The 19,632-nt window shown below is 33.5% G+C and overlaps 1 protein-coding gene and 1 long non-coding RNA gene across 2 annotated transcripts in view; one reads left to right on the forward strand and one right to left on the reverse strand.

The window, feature by feature from the left end:
• LOC130444592 (protein dachsous) overlaps positions 1-19,632 on the reverse strand; it is a 41,096-nt gene that overhangs the window by 15,417 nt on the left and 6,047 nt on the right. Inside the window, exons 2-6 of the mRNA XM_056779823.1 lie at positions 13,266-13,444; positions 12,574-12,987; positions 6,588-6,774; positions 6,275-6,523; positions 923-2,479 (exon numbers count right to left, since the gene is read on the reverse strand). Of these exons, the coding sequence (XP_056635801.1) occupies positions 923-2,479; positions 6,275-6,523; positions 6,588-6,774; positions 12,574-12,987; positions 13,266-13,444 (2,586 nt within the window). The remainder of the gene's footprint in view (positions 1-922; positions 2,480-6,274; positions 6,524-6,587; positions 6,775-12,573; positions 12,988-13,265; positions 13,445-19,632) is intronic.
• Positions 4,018-19,632, forward strand: part of LOC130444609 (uncharacterized) — a 47,395-nt gene continuing 31,780 nt past the window's right edge. The window contains exon 1 of the long non-coding RNA XR_008909978.1: positions 4,018-4,242. This is a non-coding gene — a long non-coding RNA (uncharacterized LOC130444609). The remainder of the gene's footprint in view (positions 4,243-19,632) is intronic.

The raw sequence follows: 19,632 nt of genomic DNA on the forward strand, positions 1-19,632 counted from the left end.
TGAGAACTTATTCCAAATGTTTCTAAGAAGAAGTGACTCCAGAGCATGTTCTTAAGAAGAAGTTACTTCAGTTGATTGTTCCTGAGAATTTATTCCAGATGTTTCCAATAAGAAGTTACTCCAGAGGAATGTTCTTAAGAAGATATTCCAGTTGATTGTTCCTGAGAACTTATTCCAGATGTTTCTAAGAAGAAGTGATTTCAGAGGATTGTTCTTAAGAAGAAGTTACTTCAGTTGATTGTTCCTGAGAATTTATTCCAGATGTTTCCAAGAAGAAATTACTCCAGAGGAATGTTCTTAATAAGTTATTCCAGTTGATTGTTCCTGAGAACTTATTCCAAATGTTTCTAAGAAGAAGTGACTCCAGAGCATTGTTCTTAAGAAGAAGTTACTTCAGTTGATTGTTCCTGAGAATTTATTCCAGATGTTTCCAATAAGAAGTTACTCCAGAGGAATGTTCTTAAGAAGTTATTCCAGTTGATTGTTCGTAAGAACTTCTTTCAGATGTTACTCCAGTTAGAGTTACTCCAGAGGATTGTTCTCAAGAAGAAGTTACTCCAGGGGATTGTTCTTAAGAAGAAGTAACTCCAGAGGATTGTTTTTAAGAAAAAGTTATCCCAGTTGAATGTTCCTAAGAACTTCTTTCAGATGTTACTCCATTTAGAGTTACTCCAGAGGATTGTTCTCAAGAAGAAGTTACTCCAGATAACTGGACAGAAGTTTATCTAGTACTAGACACTTTAGGAACATTCTTTAATGTTTTAGAATTATTACAAGGACATATAGAAGATAAACGGCGAGCAATACAAGTAACCATAGAGGTACAGAAGCCATATTTAACGCAGTGTTAATTTTTACAGTGTAAATCATAGTGTAACAATATTTCAAATTTGTATGATAAAAATAAATTAAAACGACATACCTTCCGTTACGAATCCACTTTTGGCCGACATTTTCGTCACGACAGATCCGACGGCGACATCTTCCGACACTTCGATCATATACTGCGCTTCCAAAAATTTCGGAACGCTATCCACCGAACCGCGAACCATCAATTTCAATTCCACCGTAGCCTTCCTAGTTGGACTGCCGCGGTCGTTGGCCGTTATATTCAAAACGAAATTTTTTCGATCACCACTTAGAGGTTTCGCCAAAGTCAAACATCCCGTATCGTATCCCAAAGAAAAAATTCCCTCTTCGTTGCCGTTAGTGATAACGTAACTGACTTTACCGTTATCGCCGCTATCTTTATCGATGGCTACGATATGGGTGATGGTCATACCGATGATGGTAGTATCCGGTATATAAACGACGGTTAAGGGTGTAACGAACACCGGCGGATTATCGTTGGTATCTAGTATCGATATTTTCGCCGTAACCGAAGCTGTTAATCGTTCAGATACGTTATAAGATTGATCGGTTGCTGATACGATTAAAGTATATTCTTGCGTCGTTTCGAAATCGAGTTTCGAGGTTAGAATCAACGTACCGGTTAAGGAATCGATGGAAAAACTCCCGTCCCGTGGAAATTGTTCCGTTAAACCGTATCGTAGATCGCTGTTTGTACCGGTATCGTGATCCGAAGCTGTGAAATTGTATATAGCAGTACCGATATCGGTGTTTTCGTTCAATTGGATTGTAATCGGGTCTTGGGACCATTTGGGAGGATTGTCGTTGACGTCGGCGACGTCTATCCTTACGGTAACCGCGCTACTTTGCGGATTGTTCATAGCGCTTGTATCTAAAGCTCTAACTTCTAGCTTGTATTCCGATTGGGTTTCTCTGTCTAATTGTCTGGAGACGACTAAAGTACCGGTGCTTCTATCTATATCGAAAGCGTCGTTCAAAACGTCCGTCGATAGGGAAGTTAGCGTATAAGTGACGTATCCTCCGGCTCCGTTCAACGAATTTTCGTGCGTCGGTTCTGATACCGATATCGATCCAACTACGTATCCAATTGGAGCGTCTTCTTTCACTCTAAATACCAAACTCGAGCTGGTGAACGTCGGTCTGTTATCGTTCAAATCTAAAACTTCGATTCTCAAAATTCGAACGGTTTCTTTGGGAGGTTGACCGCCGTCCGTAGCCGCAATACCTAATCGATAGATTGTTTTTTCTTCGTGATCTAGTACGGCGCGAGTTTTGATAATTCCAGTTACGGGATCTATGGAAAATACGTTATGTCCATCGTAATCTCGATTTTTTACAACCGAGTAAGTTATTGAAGCGTTGAGACCGTTATCTAGGTCTACAGCTCTTATTCTAACCACTTCGGTACCGATAGGTTGTTCTTCTCGAACGCTAATGACGTCTTCTTGAGGATCTACTATTTCCGGAGCGTTATCGTTTACGTCTAATACTGTTACGACGATGGTTTTTCTAATACTTCTAGACGGTACTCCTTGGTCTCTAGCTTCTACGACGATGTCGTGCGACTGTTTCTGTTCGCGATCTAGGGATTCTTTTGTAGTGATTTCACCTGTAAGGAAAATATATCGGTATACAGATGTTTCTATAGCTCGAAACACGAAGCAGAATCGAATAGAACATCTGACGACGTTCTGTTTCCTATTCTATTGAAACAGCACCTTAACTACAAACTAGGAGCAATAATACCACCATGAACTTACCATTTTTATGGTAACACACACATAGTCCATGGTTCTGTCGAGAAGTTTGAAACAAATACAAACAAAAACGAGTATTTATTGAGCGTACAGAACGTTAGATACGAGATGAACTCACCAAATAGAACTATTCGAAGGAGAAGGTAATATTCTGGAAACCGATATACGTGAGGAATAACGTGGAGGTTTCTATTCAAGAAGTCAACTAGAGGCAAAGAAAAATAGAAAATCTCACGGACAGAATCGAATTCTTAATGATTACGATGGCCAATATCCCATCTTACGACAATTGGTTAAGAAATCCTTGAAGTTGGTTGGCTCGCATTAATGGTGAACGTAAACAAAATCCATGCCAGCCCAACAGCCGAAAATGAAGATGATCTTAAACAATTATTAAATACCAATTAAAAACCACATGCACGACAACATCAGAAGAGACCATTACATGCAAATTAGAAGTAGAAGGTCAAACAATACAACAGAAAATGAAATTCAAGTACCTTGGAATTGACGTAACCAGTTATGGAGACGTAGAAGACGGGATAAGAGGACGGGTAACCAGAGGAAATAAGTTCGCGTGATTCGAAACAAATATCTGCGACAAGAAACAAAAGCACGAATTTACAAAACAAAAATCAGACTTATACATCAGAAAACAACTCTTGGAAACCACAAACAAATATTCCCCTTTAAATGAGAAGAATATTGGCTGTCAAAAGTGAATCAAGAAAGAAGAAGCGTTTGACAATATGAAGAAATAATGTTCTGCGTTACAAAACCGTTAAACGCGAAACACAGAACGTATAGAAAAGGTGGTAGCTAAATGATTCAGTTATCAAATAAACAGACACAAAACAAGTAGATTCAGAAACACAGAACAGATATAAAACCTGATGACGTTCTGTTTTCTATTATTTTACAAGTGAAGTTTAATTATTAAATGTCTTTGGTTTTACCTTAGGTTATAAAATTGGACTTAGGAGACAAGTTTTTCTATTTATCAAAATACAAATACGTCATAAAGTGTAGTGAGATATTAGAATCCGGTTCTGTTAAGATGGTAAAACCAATCGATTAGGTACACACCACGGATAGTTTATTAATACTTAACGGACAATAGAGCTGCGGTCAATCAAAACAGTTTATAGAATGCGATCTAACACTTTTTTTTGTCGATTGGCGACAAAAAAATTTCGAAGTATAAAAATCGGTGTAATGCCTTTTGTTGGCGAGCAAGAAATTAAATTTTAACGTTTTGTTTTCAATCCATAGATAATATTCGATTAATACTGATACTGAAAGAAAAACGGGTGTTATTGAACTGTTTAGTAACAGCGTTTAATTTTCGTTATTGACAAATGACAGATGTACGTACACAACGTAAAACGATAGTTATGTAGAATCCACTCTGTATTGTAAATATATATTGAAATAATGACTGCACTAAAATCATCAAATGTAATAAGTAAAGATGTCGGTTCAACTAAAGCTTTCAACATTATTTGTATTTCATTTAGTGGACATCTTACGAAATCAAGATGCTTTTTACTCAAAGTTTACACAGAAAAGAAATACACGGATTTACTATTAACTAAAATACGGGAAATAATACCAGGTAAAATTTTTTTTTTATTTAAACAGGATCTCTCTTTCAATTACGCTCTTGGGGCTGAAAGGGAGCGCCCTATGAAATCGCTTTTGTTTGTATTTCCATCGAGAAGATATTAAACTTTTGTAAAACCGTTGTAGATACACAATTTAATAAAAAGAAACACTAATTAATATTGAACATTCTTTGTTTGATGCAACTGAGTTTATACCGTTGAAATCATAATAGAAATCAGTACAAAGTGGCTGAAGCTTCGTTACAACACACATTTAATTTTATCATAATAAAAAAACAGATTTTGATTCAATAAAATCCAGATTTGCAGAAGTTTCATACAAAAATCAGTTAATTCTACAGCCGAAACACTTAATTTTGCAATTGGAAAACCCTATTTAATATTTTTCATCTCAACAATGTTATTTTTCATTATACTATAGATGAAACGCACTATTTTTAATAAGAAAACACTTTCAAATGATGGTTGTTTATTTTAGAGTATGGTTTTATACATAAACAATCAATTTTGCAGTTAAAACACTGCATTTTGCAGGTGGAACAATTGATTAATTATGTTCAAAATGATAAGTTTGATTCAATTTGAAGTACTAAATAGGAATAAAGCGTTTTAAGAAACGATACATTGAAGTTTGCAGACGGAACAGTCAAATTTCTACCTAAAACAATAAATTTTGCAGTTAGAATACTTAATGTTGCGTGCGGAACAATTAATTGGTGATAATTGAATTGAAAGTATCATTTATTTTCAAAAAATAATTGATAGCAATGAATTTCAAAAATTATACAGTTGAAACAATCAACTTTGCAATTGAGTCACTGCATTTGCAGGTGGTTCAGTTGATTTATTATGTTCAAATTGATTCAATTTGAAGTACTAGATAGGGATAAAGCGTTTTAAGAAACGATACATTGAATTTTGCAGATGGAACTGTCAGATTTATGCATAAACACTAAATTTTGCAGTCGTAATACTCAAGATTGCATGTGGAACAATTAATTGGTGATGATTGAATTGAAAGTATAATTTAATTTCAAAAAATAATTGATTGCAATTTATTTCAAAAAGTATACAGTTGAAACAGTCAATATTGCAGGGAAACAACTCATTTTGGAGATGGGACACTCTATTTTGCAGGTGGAACAACTGTTTTTGATTTTTGAATATAGTACTTTCACTTTAGCAATTGAAACAGTCAATTATTCAGCTAGAATTTTTATTGTTATTGTTGGAACAGTTACGGCAATCAATTTTGCAGGTGAAATAGTCTATTTTGTATTTGTTGTTATTCACTTTCAAACATTAGATGAAATTACTTGAAACGGCAGTTTTACAGTTAGAATTTTCAATGTTATAGTCAGAATATCCAATATTGCAGTTGAAACAGTAATTTTTGCAATGAAATAACTCATTTTGCGCTTGGAACAGTTTGCGGGTGAAACAATAGATTTATGATATTCAAAATCAAGATTATTATTTATTGAAGATGACTCAGTATGCGATGTTATAATTGGAGCAGTTGGAATATTCAATATTACAGTTGGAACAGTCAACTCTTTGCAGCTGTAACAACTCAGTTGGAACACTACATTTTGCAGATGGAACAATTGATTTATGATTTTTGAAAATATTAGCAAGAAAAGTTATTTCTTCAGCTAGAATTTTTAGTATTACTGTTGGAACAGTTGAAACAGCGAATTTTGCGGGTGAAACGGCTCATTTTGCATTTGTTATTATTAACTTTCAAACAGTAATTGAAATTATTTTCAATGTTATAGTCAGAATAGTGGAGACAGTTTGTTTCTTTGCTATATATCTGATTTTGCAGCTGGAACAATTGATTTTTGTTTAAATAGGAAACTTTTTCAATGTTTCAGATGGAACACTGTGTTTTATATGTAAAACATTCAATTTTGCAGTTGACTTTTCAATTAAAACAATAAATATTGCAATTAAAAAATGTTACAGTTAAAATTTTTGCTTAATTGACTTTTTTAAAATATCCTATTTGAGATAACTTACCGCTGATTTGATTGATTTGAAAGCTGCTATTTGATGGTATCAAGCTGTATCTGATTGCAGCGTTTTGTCCTATATCCGCGTCCGTGGCCGACACTTTCCCAACTAAAGTGCCTCTTCCTAAATTTTCCTCTATACTGAATTCGTACGAATCGTTTCCAAAAACTGGATCGTTATCATTAGCATCAAGGATTTCTAGTAGCACCTTTGTAGTGGTTGTTTCTGACGGAGTACCATTATCAGTTGCAGCAACTGAAAAAAAATACAACAATAGTTGGTAACAGAGAGTTTTATAAATTATTATTATTGCACTCACCGGTCAAAACGTATTTATCTTTTGTTTCTCTATCTAAAGGAGCGCGCAGATAAATCCAACCGTTATTGGGAAAAATTCCGAAAATTTCTTGATTATCAGTATCATGAGATGAATTCGAAGTTATAAGTCTGTACGTTATTCTTGCATTGTTTCCGCTATCGGCATCAATGGCTGTAAGCTGAAGTATCTACAATAATTAGAAAAAATCAATAAATCTAGAATGATCGATATTCACTAGTAATATATTAATTACCACAGTTTTTTAAAATAATTATCCCACAAACCCAAATAAATTTTTTGAAATTATCTTCTTCTTCTTATTCTAATTATTTAAGATTGTTACTTTGGAACTAATTTGTTTGCTTATTAGTAACGCCTGGTATGTATGCAACTATTTATTCTCGGCAGTTGTTTATTATATTATTATTCAGTTAATTCGTAAACAAGTGCGGTTGGTAACCACAACGTTCATTATTTAAAATTAATAAATGTCGAAGCATTAATTTGTTTTCGCGTAAACATTAACAACAAACACGCCCACTCTATTTAGATTCAGACAACACTTTTTACATTCCAACACATCTAGACTTTTAGTTATTGTAAGAATTATCACGTTTCTTAACAATATATCAATTGTTTACTCACTTAATTGCTCTACCATTACGTACTTTAATTGCCAGTATTTGAATTTAACGAATTTTACGAACAAATACTTTGTAAAAAGATGAATATTCACAGGAGGGAAAAAGTTATTTTCACCGCAATTGTATCTGAAGCTAAGAGTATTTGACAAATTTAAAATTTTGAAATAATATATACCTCCAATTTGACTTACAAAATTATTATAGTAGTTTTTTAAAATTATTATAACATTTAAAATCAAGTTTTAAACTATTGGTTGTAACTTCCCGCTAAAACGCTTCTTACCAAAATGGCGGTAAATTGAGGGTAGTAAATAGTGAGTTTGTAAACAGTTAACGGCTTTCCTTAGTGTTTTATTTGTTTTTGTGTTATAAACATTGAAAAAATTAACAAATAATTGGTGTATAGTGCCCTGGGACTAATAGTAACAACATGAAAACATATGAAAAACTACAACTTCAATTTATATTTGAGAAAATTTGATGTAAGTACCTAAGAATTGTCATAATCATATTTTAACTTTAGAATAAATATTATTACTATATTGAAATGAAAACAATTCAAGTTATCCTAATATCATAACTTTAAAGTAAAAAATGCCCACTGTAAAATATCTTTTATTGATTAAAATTCTACTGTATGAAACAAAAAAATAATAAAAAACTGTTATTTTTCGAGCTGTAATGCTTTTGTAATGTTGATTATATTCTCGTAAGTCATGTTTAAGCAAAAACTCTCACAACTTCACCATTTAATGAATATACTTTGGGGGCATTGAACTTGAATAAGATTATTAAACAAAGTTTACTAATAAAAAAAAATCGTTTTATATGACCAATAAATTACATGTAGTCAGTTGTAATCAGAACCGATTACGGTCATAAATGCTTTGCGTTTTTCAAATTGACGAAAATTAGATGGTATTTCGAAACTGCGTGGAAAATACCACCTCCAACTAAGTTCCTGTATCTATACCTAATTATTTAATGGATAATTTTACGAATAATTATGCACGTGTGATTAACAAATAATTACTTCCTCCATAAAATATTCAATATATTATTTATTTATTATACAAACTATTCTATTAGATTTCACAGTATAACCGCCACGCTATCAACACGCAACTTTTATAGGTTATGTACGCGATATCCCCATGTGTTTTGTATCTTCGGTTATATTTTTAGACTTTATCATTCAAAGGTTGAAGAACAAATTTCATTTCAATTGTAACAAGGTCGTATTGATTTCGAAGAAGCTAAAAGCCAGGAAATTCTTAGCAAAACCTCTCATTATCCGCATATAAAAATTGTAATAAAAATAAAAAATAACATCGGCAACAATAGGCGTTAAGAAACAATAGACCATTGTTTGTTTTGCGGGATTTTAGTAGACTTATGTAAATTCGTGAAGTATCAGAGGATATTTGCCTTATTATTTGGACGTTTTTTGATGCACCTACTTCGATATTAAATAATAGCTTTGTCATCGTCTTTTAATTTAATCTGCTGCAAGATAATCGTATCTGAATATACACAGAAAAAAATATAAAAATATTTAAAATGAATCTACTACTAATAACCATATATACATATAAACTGGCAAGATATGTAATCAAAGAAAGTAGATTGTATGTATATTAAGTGAATGCGACAGTAAAAACAAATTTTACTAAGTCAAATATTTTCAATACAAAATCTTGAGAATGCGTATAATTATTTCCCTAACTATATATTTATGAAAATAGATAAACTAGAAACGGTATAGATCTTCCATCACGTGACTAATACGTCAGCAGCAATATCTATATGAATCAAATCAAAATGGAGATAATCGTTATGACTAATATTCCAAAGGTCGGTCTTTCTTCGAATTGGTAATTAGAAGAGAAAGTTTTTAATTGTTTGTATTTTATTTATATGGTTAACATCGACATATTTAACGAAAGTATTTTGATAGAATTATCTATATACTGGGTGAATAAGTTAAACAATCCAGAGAGCTGAGTTTTTGCAGAGTTATTTATGTTTTTTACAAAAGTAACGTAATTGGGTGTCTTGACGTTTCGGTAAATATGTTACCATAATCAGGGCAGCACACAAATAAAAATATTTGTTATAGAAATGAAATTTGAACATATATAGGTACTAGAAATTGAAATAACAATGACGAATTTGAAGAGTTCTAGCTGGAACCCAAAAATAATTTATGTCTAAATAGTACCTGGTACTTTACAGCAGCAATTATTAACAAACAAATAAAAAAAATACGAAAGTTTTAATGATTTATTACTGCTGAGACCCTCAGTTAAGGTCCCTGAAGTGTCATAATTTACAAATTTAAAATCAGAATGACTAACCAACTTCCATTTCTAGCAAACTTCTATGGCCTCGACATTCAAAATTTACTACTACTATTTACCACTAATAAGTAGTAAAATAAGAATTGTAATGTTCCCGTCTCACGGAATATTAGGTATTATAAAATTTTACATACATTTTACACAGTTTAAAAAAATTATAACCGCGCGATTTAAATTGTATTTAAAATTTTTGTTTCGTTGTTTTTGTGTTTAATGCATAGTTTTAAGAAATAAAGGGCCCAAAATAGAAAAAATATGAAGTTTAATTAACATTTAAGAACACCACATAATTGATTCAATTAGAACCAATAAATGCATATTTTATTTTAGATTCTATTAAGGCTGCCCTGGTTATAGCCTCTTACAAGTTTTTTTTATATTTTTATAATGAAATTATTGTTTTTACAACACATCAAAATAAAAAAGTCTGTTTTGATTTATTCCTAATCCTTTTCACATAAAATTTGCAAAGGTTAACGCTCTTACTTGTCATCTGTCACCTTTCATTATCCAGAACATAGAACAATTGACGTGTAGTGTAGGTAATCGTTGGTCTCGTTTGTAAGAGAGACCAACCATTTAGATATTCTATGGTTCTAAAATATTTAATTGGATTCGTAATCTATTTACATGTATATTGCGACGATCCTGGATTAGTTACAAACTATTTTGTAATTGGAATCCAAGTATTTTAACGTTACAAATTATTATAGAGGTTTTTGTAAAAAAAATCTAGAGTCTTCCATGACGTGATTTGACAGAATAACTAACATTCCATCGAATAACGTCGTTTCTAATGAGTAATTGATTTAAAAATACAAAAAAAAGTATAACAAATCGAACGTATGCTACTTTATATAAGTTTGACACGGTTGGATTCTTTCACTGCCGTACCGTGAACGCGGTAATTTTTTTTGCAACTCATTTCACAAAAAAGAACCTACCTATTTAGAATTGTTTCCCATAAATAGAGGAAACATTTTTTTCTAGAAATTCGACGAGAAAAATACAAAAATCCGGAATGATTGATGTGACGAGAATGAGGTTAGTAAAATATAAATAAAGAATAGATACCGTCTTTCCAATTATAAAATTATTATAAAGGAAACGGAAAACTATGAAATACCGTAAAGCGCGGCTGATTCCTATACAGGGGGTATATAAGAAGATACTCGGTTTTTGAATTTGTTTCACGTGTAACTTTACCTTGAAAAAAATGATCAAAACTATACAAAACTTGAAGAATTTGATTACAAACTTCCATTATGTGTACAAAATTTGATAATGGAGCAGATTTTACATATTGTGGCTGTTCCTCTACGTAGCAAAATCTGGTTGTTTCGTGTTAAAGAAAACTAGAAATTCAAACGTGATTTTCCGAAATTTCAGATGCTTACTTAGGTTTTTTCAAAATGCTGACGCTTAAACCAAGAATCATTCTCAAAGTACACTCGCCATCGAATATCTACTTCGATTTGACGAAGTTTAGAACGAATTTGATGATAAAATTCCTTCAGAAGCAAATTGTGTTTAGCTGGTTTAACTAAGTCGAAAGATGTATACAGATTGGTGATTAGACACGTGTCGGAAGCATTGAGAGAGGAACACGTTTGATCTAAGTCATTTCAAGAGAAAAAAAATTACTCGTTGAGTACCACATACGCTTAAGGGCTTCCACAAGTCAGAAACTAGGAAATCCGGCGAATATTCACCAACAAGGATGTTAAGTACGCAGAGTTTTCTTCGGAAGTAAGGATTAGTGAAAGGAATTCAGCTTGAGGATCAATAAACAGTTACAGCAAATTGGTACATGGACCAGGAAACTACTACAGAACGTAAAACATGACTGATGACTCCTAGCAAAGAAAAACAAATTTCTAATTAATATAACGCATGGAAACTTCGGAGTAGATACAAAATAGAATTGGAAAATCAGTGGACGGAACAGGCATGAAGATTATTAGATAAAAACGATAAATTTACGTCCAAATAACAAAGGAGATCTTAAAAAGGTTGATGCTTCGATGTAGACAGATCTGAAATACCGTACATAGTTGAAGGAATCCTGGAAAATACAGAGAGTAATGTTTGTATAGAGTAGAAGATTAGAAACTCAAATTTCTCTGTAGTATCCAATTTGTTGATTATTCCGAAGGTTGATTGTAAAGCGTAGAGAAGATAGAGTAGTTTTTAGTGGATAGTAGCATAAATTTTCACCCCCACAGATTAACTAGAGGGTTGTTTTCTTTTCTAACATCACCTGTTGAATTAGCTTCTTCAATTTTCCTTTTTTAGGTGTCTGAGGGCGATTCCGGTTCCTCGTGCATCTCTCCTATCAATTTTTCCATTCAAACTAATGTTTTTTCACTTTTATTTTCATTTTTTTCTTCTTCTTTATCAGTAAATTCGGTAATATCTTCGTTATGGTCGTAACCAATGAGTTTAAGAGACTCGTGTGGCGAAATTTCGGTTTTTCAAATCACTTCATCTATCTGTATCCTGCCACGTCCGGTCTTTTCTTTTTCCTTCCAGTTCTTTTTTTTTTTCTTATAATCTATAATCATCTTCAACCTGCTTGTATTTTGAATCATCTTATCTTGGATACCATTCATCTTTATTAGCACGTTCATTTTTCCAATTTGTGTCATAATTCTACTTCTACATGCTTCTTGGTTACGTTTTCCATAATCTCTTTGATTATTTTTCCTATATTTGTAAACAATAATGTTCAACGTCCACTCTATTCTACAGATTGAACCATGTATACTTTCTGGTAAACGTAATATCCATACTAGTCTCCTGATTCGATCCCAGGTAATTTCTGGTAAAGGTAACAGTCATTTTACGTCCATACAAGTCTCCTGATTCGACAACGTGTGATTCCTGTTCATTTTTTGACCTTTTTTGGGATCTTTAAGCTTTGGAAACTTTTGTTACAAAAGTGCATTGATGCATATGAACCTGTCTAATTTTATAACTTACCTGAGTATTAATTGCGAGCGATTCCAATATGCTCAAAGAATATTCGTTCCTTTCAAATACCGGAGCATTATCGTTAACGTCTTGCACCTCAACCAATACAGTTAAGTTGGAAGATAGAGATGGAGCACCGTTATCAGTAGCAGTTATCACCAAGCTGTGTCTTTGCGACGTTTCGTAATCCAAACGTCTGGTAATGGTTAAATCTCCGTTCTTGGTATCGACTTTAAATAAACCGCTGTAAGGATTGTTGATAATTTTGTAATTAACTATTCCATTACTTCCGGAATCTTTATCTTTGGCGTGGGCTGAATATAGAGGGGAACCTATTTCGACGTTTTCCGGTACCGAAATACGAACTATCGACGAATCGAATTCGGGAGCGTTGTCGTTTACGTCTTCTATCTCTATATTCACCTAAAATAACAAATGAAAATGAAACAAATTAGTTTAGAGCCACTATGTATAGTGTATAGTCAAAATGTATCACAATCACAGGTCTTGAAACGTGAGTAGAGGGAATGGTTAATCTCACTGGACTACCAAGTAACTCCCCCATCCCTAGATAGCAGCGCCGCGCTTTGGTTATTTCGAGAAAACTTAAAACCTGGACAGTATGAGAACTACGTCGCTGTGTAGAAGTTGATCTCGGTTTCAAGACTGTAAGACCGCGATTACAGTTACTGTATAAATACCTGGGTGTGTCCGTATACTGGTGGTTCTCCACTGGTTGCTTGGACGTTCAATAGAACACTAGATTTGGTTTCGTGATCTAAATTTGACGCAGTAGCTATGACGCCCGTCAAACTATCTATGCTGAACAAACCGTCTGGATCCCCGGAGTAAATGGAATATCTCACGTTGGATCTGCCAACTGGAACAAAAAAAAAATAATCAGTTTTCTTCAAACGAAATTAGTTTTTTAACCGGAACTTTAACAAAAATATTAAAATTCAATCGTGGAAGGTAAACCGCAGAAACTAAAACAGGCTAAAAGGACGATTGGATGCTAAATATAAAGAAGAAATTAAAAGCAAAACAAAAAATATTACAGATAACGACAAAAACAGTTTAAACAGCAAAGAAGAATAACGCAGAAGACGCGAAGAGGCAGATAAACGAAAAGGAATTGAGATCGAAATACATCACTCAATAAGTCGAGTGAATGACACACAGATGGCACTGCAATTGTCGAATCCAACCAGCATTTCGATTAGTCAGGAAAAGTGATTAATTTCAAAATAATGGATTGATCCTAAACTTCTTGATGATTCTTGATAAAAAAATTCTGTACAAGCTCAGCAATGGCTTCAAAAGTGTTATCCGGACTCAGCTCGATCGAGAAGAATTATTTGTTTGCTGAATTTAAACGTGGTCGTACAGACACCGAGGATGGTGAACGTTCTGGTCGTCCAATTGAGATGATTACTCCAGAAAACATCAAAAAGTCCACAAATTGGTTATATCTACTCGTAAATTAAAATTGCATGATGTTGATGATGCAGAGCAGTGTTTGGCCATGCTTACACGTTATAAATCAGATTTTTGCGTCGATATGTGACATTGGATGAAACATGGATCCATCACTTCAATCTGGGATCAAAACGATCATCATCTGAATGGACTTCATCCGGCGAAGCGTCCAAAGGTACAACAGTAAGCTGGGGAGTTAATGGCTTCGGTATTTTGGGGTACGCATGGAATATTGTTCATTTACTATCTCAAAAAGGGAGAGATAATCAATAGAGAATACTACAGAGAGTTGTTGGATCGTTTGAATGCAAACATCGAGGAAAAACGGCCTCATGTGTTGGACTGTTTCGCCAAGACAATCCACCGATTCACAAGTCGATGACAACGATGTTTAAATTGAACGAATTACCCTTCGAATTGCATCCTCAACCACCGTATAGTCCAGATTTGGAACGACGAAATAAAAACAATCGATTGAAAAGGGAGGACTTGGTTCGAAAGAAGGCAAAGACCGTTTCTTGGGATGCGCGTGGAATAATTTTCATTGACTAGATTGAAAAAGGTAAAACCATCAACTGCGAGTATCACACGAACTCATGACGACGATTTCTGGGACCATCCTGGTACGAAGTCGAAACGTGGATTCTTAACCAAGCAGAGAAAGAGAATTTAGATATTTGACTTTAAATATTTGATTTTAAATATTTGACGTGAAAGTCGCCAGAACGAACTTCCTTAATATGAAGTTGATATCGATTATTAAGTATTTAAAATAATTCTCGTTGACATCGCACGGAGCTCGACATCATTAACTCAAATTATTCAACGTTCTCCGCAACACAAAAAAAAACAATAAGCATTAAATATAAATACGGAGATAGAAGATAATGAAGCCTTCATACGTTACAAGATGACATTGATTCGTTCAATTAACGGCGATTGTTTCCCACACAAATTTAAAAGTTTCGTCGTTTGAATCGGATGCTCATTCGCATCGTCACCTTTGTTTGTCCAACTCGTAAATTCGCTTGTCTTCTTCTTTCTTGTCAATTCGACCTTGCCTTAATTAACTAGACTATGTAGAATGGAGGCCAAGACTTCTTTTTTAGAAATTCAGTCTCTACCAAGCAAGTAAGATGTTTTTTTTATAATATTCTGATTATATTTCGATACTACGCGTTAATTTTTTTATAAATAAGAGAAAAAAATTGTAGAAAAAGTAGGTGTTACAATGTCGTAGGTTAGGCATTAATTTTTGATATATGGCAACACTGATTTGAATATGTCAAATCTGTCATTGTCATCATAAAATTCGACATTGATCTTAATGGAGAATATTTTGACAATCAATGAAGACTTATAAGTATTTAACTAAAAATTAATCAATTGATGAAACAAATAATTTTTTTAAACATTCGCTCTGTACACCCAGAACGAACATAATACCCAAGCATACTAATTAAATCAAATAACGTGGTAATAAATAGCTTGATAGTTTTTTTTTGTGTTGCCAATTGTATAGGGCCTTATTAGCATTTAGGCAAAACGGATTCACGTTCATAAGATGACAAGTTCAGAAAGAAAGAACAACTGCGAAAAGGTACACAGGGACGGATTTCGATTTAAAAACCTCAATTTATTAACACATTTTCTTTAGCTGACTTTTTTGGCTGATTAGATTCGCTAGAATTTCTTTTTGCATGAGATTAAGAAAGATGGAGTTAGTGTTACGAGATACGTAAGCGCGCAATGCTAGATCGATATGCAATCATCAACACATCTGTACATATTAAAGACGGGCTTCAAATTGCAAATTGAACTAAACAGCGAATAAAATATACTTCATATATACTGAAAAACAAGTTTTTTAATACATTTTTTTCTCATACTTTATTTTTTATGCTAAAAAAAGTTCCGATGTCCTTTGAGAAGCGCTTTGGCTTGAACCCTTTGATGTCGTTAGGCAGTTTTTAAAAACGGCCATAACTTATCAAAATTTTTAGGAAAGATAATATTGTTTTCCACTAAATTTTGCGCATCGTTAATAATTTTTGAATTGTTTTGATGAAAATACGATTTTTCCCCAAGTTGCGAAATTATTTTCTCACTTCAAGTTCAATTTTTTCATGAAAAACCAAAAAAAAGTTTTTCCAAGTACTGTAAAAGAAGGTTCTGTGAGTTTGATGTTTTTCACGAAAAACTTCCATTTCAGGATTTGACCTAACGTAACCAATCAGCTCTCGACAATAAAAAAAAAACCATCAGAAAACGTGTTTTTTTGCCAGAAAACCGACAATTTCACTCGCGAATAAGTCGAAAAGTATTGACTTTCATAAAAAATTTCATGGATCAAAAGTTGCGTAGAATTATCCAGTTTATCGATATCCGTAATTATTTTTTTATGAAAAATTGCATCCACCACCAGGGAGAAAGCAATCCCTAGCTGGATTTTGTAATAGAGGACAAGTAAAACCAAGATCCAAATTTTATATTACAGATTAAGAGCGTTTTCTTAGTGGGATTGTGGTAAAATTAAACACCAAAGTGTACTAACTCTAATATATTCCGAGCTTTCGAATACTTATTATTTATTCGTAATCTGAGACCGAAATAATGGTTGCATCGTTAATAATTTTTGAATTGTTTTGATGTAAATACGATTTTTCCCCAAGTTGCGAAATTATTTTCTCACTTCAAGTCCGATTTTTTTATGAAAAACCAAAAACAAAGTTTTTCCAAGTACTGTAAAAAAAGGTTCTGTGAGTTTGATGTTTTTTTACGAAAAACTGGCTTTTGATTATTGTACGTTAACTTCCATTTCACCAATTAGCTCTCGACAATAAAAAAAAACCGTCAGAAAACGTGTTTTTTTGCCAGAAAACCGACAATTTCACTCGCGAATAAGTCGAAAAGTATTGACTTTCATAAAAAACTTCATGGATCAAAAGTTGCGTAGAATTATCCAGTTTACCGATATCCGTAATTATTTTTTTATGAAAAATTGCATCCCCCTGAGAAAGGGTGGCATCCACCACCAGGGAAAAAACAATTCCTAGCTCGATTTGGTAATAGAGGACAAGTAAAACCTAGATACAAATTTTATATTACATATTCATATAAATATGTCAAGTTTTTGCTAGATTATGAGCGTTATCGTAGTGGGATTGTGGCAAAATTAAACACCAAAGTGTACTAACTCTAATATATTCCGAGCTTTCGAATACTTATTATTTATTCATAATCTGTGACCGAAATAATGGTCAAGTGCAACAAATTTTTTTTGAATCCGTACCTGAAGCGTCGAGGGGCAATTATTTTTACAGATGGCTATGTATGTCTGTGTGTGTATGTCTCGAACGACATTTCGGTAGTAAGTGAAGAGATGGCCATTGTATTCGAGAAGGGCCTTCGTTGCGTCCGGTAAACGCAATTCAATAGGAATGAATTTTTGGTAGACGATTGCGAAAATCAGTGGCTCTCAATAGGTTCACACACGACACCATCAATTCTAACACCGAAATTTATACGAAAATAATTTTATTATCTAAAATGAGGAGATTGAATGTAATGAAAACGTAGCCTAAGACCTAGTTGAAAGTATGTAATATCAATTTTAAAAGGAAAAACAGAAGAAACGCAATTACTTTGGGCCGTTTTATAGTTATTATGGTAGTAAAATTCACCATGAAGATTACAATCACTATTAACACATCGAGAATTATGACGCCATTTATAAAACATAAATGACTTTTATATAAACTTGTTTCTCTTAAAATGCAACCAAACAATTAAAAACTGTCGTCTTATTCAACGTAAATGTTTTAAACAGAGTTGTTTTTCTGGAAATATGTTTTTAGAAATCCACATTCTATACTCCTAAACATTTTTGAGCTAATTTGAACATCTGGTTGATTAATAGGATAATTGGCCCCCAAGGAACGTTAATCACATGAAATTACCAAAAGTTTGAAACTTTTGACGACTCTAGACATTCTGTGAGTATTATCCAAGTGTTAGTGAATGCTGGTGGACAATCACAGATGACGTGGTCTGCGGTTTCATCCTTCTCCACGCACCAACTAAATCTGTGATACCTATAGCATGGAGATGGTGTCCTAAATGACTTTGAATGGGCTCTAGGCCCGTTGGTAGATGTGATGATCCTCGTCGTTGCCCTTGATGCCCCGCACCCAAAGGAGCTAGATCCTGTAGCTATCACTCACCAATTCTTGTAAGACTTTCTTATAATCCAGCTTAAGTAGTTGGAAACAACAATGATGAAAACTTTTCGAGAAATTACCAAAGGTTCGACGTCACTAGACATTCGACGGGCCTTATCCAAGTGTTTGAACCGCGTCCGTGGCAATGCTGGACAATCACAGATGACGTGGTCTGCGGTTTCGTCCTTCTCCGCGCACCAACTAAATCTGTGATACCTATAGCATGGAGATGGTGTCCTAAATGACTTTGAATGTGCTCTAGGCCCATTGGTAGATGTGATGATCCTGGTGATCTTGGTCGTTGTCGTTGTCCTTGTTGCCCCGCACCCAAAGGAGCTAGATCCTGTAGCTATCACTCACCAATTCTTGTAAGACTTTCTCATAATCCAGTTTAAGTAGTTGGATAAAAACTTTTCGTGGGATATCCTTGGGTACTATTTAGTTAATCCTAAGCTTTTTTTCCAGCCCCTTCGATCCTCCGTTCTTTTCTTATCCCATTCCATTTAATATTTAAATCTCAATTTTCTCTTTTCTTGCTTCGTGGTCTTCGTTTTTGTTTGTTTTTTGCTTCTAAACCTTTTGTTTTCTCCCATTCTTCGTAACATATCCAAACCATAATTTGGGTTTTACTTTCTTTGCCAAAAAGGTATTTTTGACACTTCTCATCTAAAATTATCGAATACACTAGAAGATGATGTGGTAAACTCTTGAATATCTGTAGCTAGTACTCAAATGGAAACGTACTTTCGAGCGGAAGTTGTTTTGATTGGAAAATCATCATTACCAGTACTATTATAAGATTAGTTGACGAGAAAAAAGAAGATGAAATAGGTGAAGATGTTAGAGATAAAATGGGGGCTTTGAACAATCGAAATTTTATGAAAAAATGTGGAAAATATTGAAAAGTTTTTGGGAATAGTTGTTTAAAACCAATATTAATCTGGAGGAACAGATTATATGCATAAATTTAAGCTTCTATAATACTCATTCCTCCAAATTTTAATGTTTGACTTTCCAAAAAATCTACCCTGGAAATTAGATACCAAATAGAACCCCAAACTCCGACATTAAGACCCCCAAAAACGCGTTTAACGCCTACAATGACGTTCCAAGGTACTGAACTTCAAATCGAGATATTTCAAGGAAGTTTTTTTTCAATTTCCTATTTTCAATATTTGTGATAATACATTTTTGGAAATACTTAATTATTTAGGCATCAAATAAGCCCAACAGTGTTTAACTATTACGACTTTGACCTTAATGTATTATTAAGGTCCATCAAATGTCTTTGGTTTTGCTCTATGCTATGGAAGGTTGGATATTGATGGAATTAAAATGAAAAGATATTAAGACGTGATAACAAACAACG

The sequence above is a fragment of the Diorhabda sublineata genome, chromosome 1 (assembly GCF_026230105.1).
Source record: "Diorhabda sublineata isolate icDioSubl1.1 chromosome 1, icDioSubl1.1, whole genome shotgun sequence".
NCBI classification, from domain to species: domain Eukaryota; kingdom Metazoa; phylum Arthropoda; class Insecta; order Coleoptera; family Chrysomelidae; genus Diorhabda; species Diorhabda sublineata.